General features: G+C 42.7%; 1 protein-coding gene across 1 annotated transcript in view; it reads left to right on the top strand.

The window, feature by feature from the left end:
- The window catches only part of LOC106820740 (protein naked cuticle homolog 2-like), a 61,909-nt gene that overhangs the window by 2,751 nt on the left and 49,278 nt on the right, over positions 1–9,880 (top strand). The window contains exons 2-3 of the mRNA XM_014825284.1: positions 7,569–7,595; positions 7,934–8,043. Of these exons, the coding sequence (XP_014680770.1) occupies positions 7,569–7,595; positions 7,934–8,043 (137 nt within the window). The remainder of the gene's footprint in view (positions 1–7,568; positions 7,596–7,933; positions 8,044–9,880) is intronic.

The following is a 9,880-nucleotide window of genomic DNA, read 5'->3' as shown; positions in this document are numbered from 1 at the left end:
TATCCATATTGAATCTTATCCACACGGCCGCCGTGCGTATAGCCATATTGAGTCCGCCACACGGCCGCCGTGCGTATAGCCATAATATTATTGAATCTTATCCACACGGCCGCCGTGCGTATAGTCTCGGCCGGATCCGACAACATCCCTGCAGAAGCTTGGAAAGAAGGAGGCTGGATTTCAGGAGAAGTTCTCTACACCCTGTTAAATAAGATCTGGAATGCAGATGATATCCCTATGGACTGGAAGCTGGGACTCTTGGTAAAGTTACCGAAGAAAGGAGACCTCAAGATTGCGCCAACTCGAGAGGCATCATGCTGCTGCCAATAGCCAGCAAAGTATTCAGCAGGATCATTTTGACGAGAATGCAAGACCCCGTTGAAGGAAGACTCCGAGACGAACAAGCAGGGTTCCGCAGGGGCCGCTCATGTTGCGACCAAATAACAACAATAAGGATAATCATAGAACAGACCCTTGAATGGAACACTGGATTATACATAGTATTTGTGGACTTCGAAAAAGCCTTCGATTCCACCGACCGCGAAATGCTCTGGAAGATTTTGAGGCATTATGGTATCCCACCCGAGATCGTGAGGATGGTCCAGGTTCTATAATATGACGGCTTTCAGGCCAAGGTGCTACATGAAGGGAGGATGACCGAGCCGTTTGAAATGAAGACCGGGGTACGACAAGGATGTCTACTCAGCCCCCTTCTCTTCCTAGTGGCACTTGACTGGATAACTAGGCAAGCGTATGGTGGAAACGAGACCGGAATACAGTTCACTTTGTTAAAGAAGCTCGAAGATCTAGAGTTTGCCGATGACCTAGTCTTGCTCAGTCAGAAGATTGTCCATGCACGACAGAAGTTCGAGTCGCTGCAGGATGAAGCTTCTAAAGTTGGGCTGAAAGTAAACAAGATCAAGACCAAAGAGATGAGGATTGGTGCCCTTAGCAATACAGGAGATATCATGTGCAAGGGCCAAGCATTAGAACGAGTTACAACCTTCACCTATCTAGGTAGTATCGTCACCACTACCGGAGGTTCAGAGGAAGATGTGGAGGCAAGGTGTAGAAAAGCGCAAGCTGTTTTTTACATGCTAAGACCTGTTTGGAGATCCCGGTACATTTCCTTATGGACGAAGCTGAGAATCTTCAACTCAAATGTGAAGTCTGTCCTGCTGTACGGTGCAGAAACGTGGCGGCTGATCACAAATATAATTAAGAAACTTCAAACATTTGTCAATCGCAGGCTTCGCTACATCCTAAGTATATTTTGGCCAAGCAGAATAGCGAACGTCGATCTATGGCAACGCACGGAACAGGAGAAGATCGAAGTTACTATCAGACGAAGGAAATGGCGGTGGATTGGACACACCCTAAGGAAACCGAGGACCAACACCACGCGGCAGTCCTTAGAGTGGAACCCACAGGGAAAAAGGAAAAGGGGACGACCTAAGAAATCGTGGAAGAGAACAGTCGCAGAAGAACATCAGGAGATCGGCATGACGTGGGAACAGATCAAGCGGACAGCACAAAACCGAGTCCCCTGGAGAAAACTAGTGGAGGCCCTATGCTCCGGTAGGAGTGAAGCGGATTAAGTAGGAAAGCGTGATCGCAAAATTCGCTCGACGCTCGCTTCATTTCACACGACTACAGAACGAAAACACACTAAACATGCAATGCAATGCGCCCCATTACTCGTGTATAAACAGACATCTCGTCCTCTTTATATTTTCACGGAGAGAACATTTCCTGCAGGATTTCACGAGATACCTCTGGCGGGAGTAGGTAAGAACAAAGGACCGAGATAATTCGAACAAGTGAACATTTAGTTACAGATAGATACCAAGATGGAGGCTGTTGTTTGTGTGTTTGTGCTGTGAAGGTGTGAAATGAAGCGAGCGTCGAGCGAATTTTGCGATCACGCTTTCCTACCGGCTATCTTATTCATGTTGCTTGTGCACAGGGCGGGCGTGCGGTGTACTTGTGTGTTGCAGATGAGCATTTGACCGGCATTTACGCGTAATTATCGGTAATAATAGGCGAAATAGAGTAGAGAAACATTAAGACTTTGGTAGTAAATACATTTCGTGTTTACATTTTTTTTTCATTGAGACGTTCCAAGTGCCTGTGCACTGAAGTGAATGTATAACTATAATAGTATAAGCTACAATGTGGTGTAGCGTCATGACGTAATCTGATACCCACAATGTGAATGCACATAGAATTGAACAAATATTAGTAAACATAAACGATTAGTTAAACAAAACTTCACTAATAGTAATAGTCCAATATAAATATAATATAGTTATACTTATAGAGTCCTGCTGCTTCTCAGATTACCCACAATGCATTGCCGGAGACTGTGCTTGCGGTCGTCTGACTCTAAGCTTGCAGCAGTCAGGTTTGCTTTCTAAGAATTTTACTTCGTTTGGGTAGCAGATGGATTTAAGCGGGCTAATCAGGATTTCACACACAATGTTGCACATACTTCTTTAATTTTTGATGCTGTAATCTGCCCAGTTCAGAATCGGTACCATGATTTAGGTTGTGCCTGTTCTCTAGTTGCTGACTCAACATTTGCTACATCTTCCTAGGTGATACAGATAGTGACTTTTTGGCTTCACAATGCAGCATTAACTCTGTGTGCGTGCGTTCAGCCCTCTAGGTTTATTTCCGTGCATCTCACTTAAAACAAGGCGATACTTGGGCTACAGAGTCTGTTGACTGTAACCTTTATGGTAATGTCTGTCCACTTCAAGGCATGCTGGTGTGTCCACTTTAATTGTCTCAAATCACAATTTCTATTCGGCAGCAGCGAGTTTGTTCATTGTCTTCTGGATTAGTGTCTTGGTGAATGTCTTTGTTGGCATAGTGATGGATGATGTTTGCTGGTCTTACCGTCTATAGATTTGTCTAACTGCTTCTTTAACATCGGGGCAGATGGAAAGTCTGTTGATGACCGAAGGCAGGTGTTTGTGTCACCATTGCTCTCTCTCTCAAATGCACAGTGGCCTCGACATAGAACAGCATTGATGCAACTACTGAACACGATTCTTGAAGTCTTGTTTTGCAATTACAGTGGGCTGAAATAAACTGCCTATCTTTATGTAGAATAATCCATTGGTGGAGAGATGTGGCGTTCATTCTCTGGGAGTGTAAGACATGTGCCCAGTTAATGTAGATGGGGCAGTCCTCTACATCATAGATCTCTATAGATCTATGTAGACCAAAAAATCCCTCACTTGAATACACACAAATCATTGTAGGCATCCACACTTTAATGATTTTTAGAAGTGTTAGTGCATGTTTAGAAATGGCTGGGCTAAAAGATCTTGGTACGTCTGTCCTTGAATGTCAGTGCATTGCCTGCCTGTTTCTGTTTGAAAATCTTTTACCTCTTCAAAAAATGCTTAACAAAAATTTTTGAAACACCACATGTATACATGTCTCAATTGAAATAATTATTTTATAATTTTTACTTGTTTTGTATTATGGTTAACTTCAGAATCAGAAATCAGCGTTGTCAGAATTTGTACCTCACGTCACGCTATACACTAAAAATTTCATGAGGCAAACAAAATAAACTTCCGGATTCCAACTGCAATTCGATCCGAATGTGGAAAACTCAAAATGACATGCGATAAATATTAAAAATTAAAATGCTGGTCAAACGTATTAACGTCCACTGTTAGTGTTAGTCGATTTCCGATTTTAGTCGAACTGAGCCCCAGGCACAAATGGTCGCTTTTGCATTGTTTTTGTCCAATAAGCCAGTTTGTAGTTAGCCAAGGGGTTGTGGGACGTCACAGGTCACCGGGTCATTTGTGACAAAAATCGATGAAATCTCGAGTGCGGCGTGCGCTCTCGGTTCAGTACGCATGTTCATGTATTCTGTGTACGTGTAGAGGCACGCATGTGTACGTGCACACGCACGCATGTGTATGTGCACACGCACGCACGTATGTGTACGTGCACTCGCACGCACGCACGTGTACGTGCACACGCACACATGCACGCACGCCCGTGTACGTGCACACGCACGCATGTGTACGTGCACACGCACGCACGCACGCACACACGCACGAACGCACGCATGTGTACGTGCACGCATGCACGCACGCACGCACGCACGTGTACGTGCACACGCAAAGACTAGCATTACAACGACACAGACGCATGCGTATTTGTACTGTACGGTCGAAATACGAACTATTTTGTCACAAATGACCTGACCCGGAAGAATTCGTGGCAAAGTTCGCCAATGTGCAGACTGTAACTACGAACTGGCTTATTCACCTCATCAAATAGGGAATTACCAAGTTGTTAAGTAGCCATCACCTAGTAGCGTGAGCGTGTGAGTAGGTTTGGTGATTTTAGCTAAATACATGTGTCGGTCGCTAGCTTTTGTGATGTCTGGAAATTGAGCCAACTATACGTTTTTGTATAGCAAGAGTTTGAAACAGTGTATAGATGTATGACTGTTCCTTTCGGAGCTACTTCCACATGTGAAGGCTATCATCTTCACGTGGTGGTTTGCCATGGAAAAACGTTTGAGCACTGAGAAACGGTATTCCCTGTGAAACTCCAGCTAAAACTTTAAATCATGGTCAATATGGTAGCTATGAAATGTGAACTTTCGCATTTTGTTTGAAACAGGGAAAAATGTAGCTCAATGCTATTTTTCATTTGTTATTAGACAAGAAAGTCTGATAGATGACACATTTCTTGACAGAGTAAAAATGCTCGTAGTGACGACTATAGTTGTTTTGGTGATTTCAACTAAGAAATTCATGTTTGCATATCAGCAAGAGTAGATAATAACACAAGAGTAACACACCCGATTCCCGCATTTTTAACCGATTTTTCTCATCAAAATTTGCCACCAATAAAGAAGCGATCCCGCATTTTTAACCGATTTTTCTCATCAAAATTTGCCACCAATAAAGAAGCAAGTGTATACGTTCTTTAGCTTATTATGACCACTGATCACTCACCTTCGTGGTACTGATATTCGTTTACATATATTTGCTAGCGTATTGCTGTAAATCGTAATCTTGCACGAGCTTAATTCGCACAATTTACCGCTATTGTGTGAGGTGTTAAGACAAATTTTGAAGCTATAGTGGCGCCAATATTTATCAACAGACTGTTTCCAAATCATTCGTGCCCCGATAGGGGTTTAATGTACTTGATTACCTGTGCGTGCGTAATGTGATACTTACTGCAAACTACTACAGAGAATATTGTTATTATTGTATTATTACTTATGTAAGATAGTATGTCAATTTATTGTGTTGCGATCACAATAACTGAGTGCGTCTCGCGGTTCCTCACGAGATCAAAATTTGAAATTTAGATTGTCTCTCAACCCTATCAAGGCACGAATGATTTGGAAACAGTCCGTTGCTAAATATTGGCACCACTATAGCTTCAAAATTTGTCTTAACACCTCACACAATAGCGGTAAATTGTGCGAATTAAGCTCGTGCAAGATTACGATTTACAGCAATACGCTAGCAAATATATGTAAACGAATATCAGTACCACGAAGGTGAGTGATTAGTGGTCATAATAAGATGAGGAACGTATACACTTGCTTCTTTATTGGTGGCAAATTTTGATGAGAAAAATCGGTTAAAAATGCGGGAATCGGGTGTCTCACTCTTGTGTTATTATCTACTCTTGATATCAGGCCATCTGCTTACAGGGTAGGTCACAAGTCACAACCAACCTTTATTGCTTCAAATGTGTTTTTACTTGCTATGGCACGTAGTTAGGAATCAGTTAAATTCCCTTTTTAGCTCATCTGACGAAGTCAGATGCAGCTTGTAGAATCGCATGATTGTCCGTGCGTGCGTGCGTTCGTCTGTCCGTCAACAGTTGGGCACAAATCTTAACTGCTCGACGTACGGTCACGATATTCGGGACGTGGGGGGTAATCCGAAAACGAGTTGGGATGTCGAAGCTGGGGCCAAATCACTGTGCCGAAATTGGAGGTCACAGGTCAAAGGTCAATGGGGCACAGGGCAGATTTTAGACATTTTCTGAGGACATGGTCTGACGGAGCGATTGAAAAACTTTTTTGTTTCAGCGGTGACCTACCATTTTTATGGCTTTATTGAAAGGACCATAAAATGTACTTTCCGCTGACATGCGAAGAGTAAGTGTTGGATAACCTTTTGACCCTCAAGAGGAGGGTTAAACATGGATTTGTTGACTGTTAACAAAGGACTGAACTGCTTTTGCTATTAAAGCCCCCTCCACCCGCCCCTCCCCCCCTCACCCTTCCCCACCACCACCATCACGCTCACGCTCGACGCATATCCATGATAACATGTTAATATAGCGAAGTCATTAAAGTTACACAGCTGTATCTTTATTACTGTACTACCAGTAGGTATAGCAAAGCCTATCATAGATTTTAGATCTGTATTAGTAGTATCCTAGATATATGCTCTGAGCGCGAACGCGGTGGCAGGAGGGCGCACTTGATTCGGTTGCCAGTGAGTTTATCAGAAGAATACCTGGCTACAGTACACGTCAGTTGAGCGCTGTCACTCTGCGGCACTTGTTATTTTATTCCCTTGGTGGTACAAGACGTGATTGTACATTGTGTGATTGTGCCTACGATTGAATCAGGAGTGTATCAATACACTATCAATTTCGATACACTCCTGATTGAATGCATACATGTTACGTACGTAACTCACAGACTCACTAATACATGAACGCAACGCACACATACATCGAGGAGAATGGTAATGTCAGTGTTAATGCAGTACATGTAACCGAGTTGTGAAAAAAACGTACCCACATAGTAAAACAGGAGACTATATTAGCAATCTGAGTGTTTGAGCCTCCACCATTGATTCCAAATCAATCAAATGAAGTGAAAATGTCCAAATCAAGTTTGTGTGAGCGTGGCAAAGGCTAGGATACTTTTTAGCTTATAATTTATATCCACCCTTCTTTGTATTATGATATGGATTTATGGATGAAATTTAAACGTAAACTGTTTGATGATTTTTCTAAATATTTATATTTGCTTTTTCTATCCACTCTCATGCATATATATATGGAAGCGTCTTTAAAACTAGCTGCATTGACAAAACTAAAAGCAGTGTTTATTACGACTTTCAGTGTTTGGTCTATTAGATATAGATGGTTACTGACAGGGGAGCTATATTCACATTGAGTGCTCGTAAATCTGGAAGTAAGGTAGAAAAATTTCAGGGGTTTCTTCCAATTTAAAATTTTCTACTTGCCAAACTTTATTATATATAAAACTCTCTGCGGTAATGTTACTGTTTCAGTTTCATAAACTTCTCTGTCGTAATGCATTGCCGCATCTGCCTCATAAATCTGTTCTAGTTGATAGTCATCATTCTAGATATTACCGTGAATGACTACTGCATTCATATATAGCTTTTACGTGATTGTGGTAGTATAGAGAAAGCTACTCATATAGATCTCCTGTGTTTATTAGCAAGCAGTAGTCCCAAACTACGTATTTAAATATCTTTTTGTTTTTATTTTCCATGTCGGTTTCAATTGACGTCCACAAGCTTTTAAGAAGAGAGAAGGCCCAGATGGCAAGTGCTCACTGAAATTGGACTAGTAGACTAAGCATTTCTCTGTGAAAAAATGAGACATAGTTAAAGTTTGATGTCACTCGGTTTTTCTGGAACGACAAAATTGTAGTTTTCATTGTAAGGGTAGGACAAGTAGATAATTATTAGCAATGTATGCACGTTTATTTTGAACAAAAGCCAACTTATGGAACGTGTGTGTTGAAGACAAAATCACGTTAGAAATTTATCACGTTTCTACTTTATTCGGATCAGTAAACTTTAATGGTGACCTTCAATTTAGAATAATGGGTGCTAGAGAGTGAGCAAGCGAGTAACTGTAATATTCTCTCTTTGTATAGGTGATTGCTTTGTAGTTAATGCTCACGTGAACCCAACGTGCAAGGACGGCCAGTTTGACACATCAAAATCCACATCTGATCTTGAACAGAGCCTGAAGAAATCGATATCGGTAAGGACGTAAAATTAGCATGTATTAGTAGCACATGTATGCACCAGACAGGAGACACTCTGCAGAACTAGAGTCGGAGGGTTAACCCCTACTGGGGTATTTCGTGTGTCCAGTGCCTGTGTGTGTGTGTGTGTGTATGTGTGTGCGTGCGTGCATGCGAGCGCGTAGAAAAGCTTTTGTGTGTGAATGAGTGAGTACTAAGGCAGCTCAGCAGGTCAGCTAGCATAAGGCCCGTACAGCAGACTGTCAGCGGTGTGGTAGCTGTATTTGCAATCGTCTATGGTGGGCTCTGTTCAGTGGCTATATTTGGCAGGCCCGGGGCAATCTGGACTTGGCCACGTTGTAATCTGGTTAGCAGTGGTAGGTCTGCATTGCAAAACCTCCCCTCCGCATTCATTATTAGTGTCTGTGTGGGAGGGGTTTGTAAAGCCAGCTAGGGAACACTTGGAACGCAGAGGACGAAAGTGTATATTTTCTGTCATTTGCAATTTGTTGCTATTCAAAAGTTGTGGTAATTATATGTTGACATCAACATATTGTAAGTGCATATATGCATAACTGTGAAATGCATAAAATTAGTTATATAATGGAAATGTAATTTTTCCCTCTTCGTTGTTGTTAGTAAATCGAATGCCTCATGTGGAGGAGGCGTATATTTAGTATAACGTACGAGGTACCAATAATTCCTGGCAGGCACTACAGATATTAGCAGTTCATTGATTATGGTACATTGGTCATGCAGCGATAATTATTCGTGACAGGATAATCGGTTTTGGGCCCATTGTCAGAAGAAAAAAATTAGCTTTTTCTTATAGACAGAAACATGGTAAAGTTACGAGTTTCATATACGCAGTGTACAGAGGGTCCGGTGAAAGAGAAAGAGTAAATGTGAAGACCAATTCTTTTTCTAGCAACTTGCCCCTGGCTTATAGCTGCTATGACGTCAGTCACGTCGTAGAGAAATACAGGAGCGTAGTTGTATATAATAACAGTGTATAAATGTGTGGAAAACTGTTTGTAAATGTATGTAAACCACAGTGTGTAAATGTTGTAATACACGGCTCAGTGTAGCTAACCCATTTTGCCTGGGGGACAAAGCCGCGTGCGTGGTGTGTTCTGGGAAGATGTATCTACATTTATTCGGGGGATGGGGCAACTGCCCCATTTACCCCCCCCCCCTAGCTATGGCCCTGTATGCCAACAACTCTTCTGACCATCGCGCATGAGGTTTTAGTTAAGGATGGGGTAGCAGTTACACATTTACAATGCACTACCTTCCACCCGCGTGACAGGCAGAGGTGTGTATGTGTGTGTGCGCGCATGCGTGCGCGCGTGCGTGTGTGTGTGTGTGTGTGTGTGTGCGCGCGCGCGTCTGCGTGTGTGTGCGCGCGTGCGTGTGTATGGGTAGAGACGTGGTGCCTATTGTTAATTAATAAGCCATTAAATAATTATAACAATGTAAACAAAAGTATTATCTGTGTATTAATGTGTAAATGGTTCTTGTGCATATTGTAAGAGATACTGGCAGATCTTCACCGATGTAGAGAGTGTATGTGTTCACGGTGTTGTGCGGAGTTGTTTGCGGATAGGCAGTATTGTAGACAGTTGGCAGCTAGTGACACTGACAGCCGGCGCGAACATGCTGCTGGTGCTACTTCTGCTACTGCTGCTGCTGCTGGTTGTTACTGCTGCTGCTGCTGCTGCTGCTGCTACTGCTGCTACTGCTGCTGCTGCTGCTGCTGCTGCTGCTACTGCTGCTGCTGCTGCTACTGCTACTGCTGCTGCTGCTGCTGCTGCTGCTGCTACTGCTGCTGCTGCTGCTGCTGCTGCTGATAAT

This window comes from Priapulus caudatus, unplaced genomic scaffold, assembly GCF_000485595.1.
Source record: "Priapulus caudatus unplaced genomic scaffold, Priapulus_caudatus-5.0.1 Scaffold45, whole genome shotgun sequence".
Taxonomy (NCBI): Eukaryota; Metazoa; Priapulida; class Priapulimorpha; order Priapulimorphida; family Priapulidae; genus Priapulus; species Priapulus caudatus.
The sequence above is the reverse complement of the archived record's forward strand: the minus strand, read 5'-3'. Positions and strand labels throughout refer to the sequence as shown.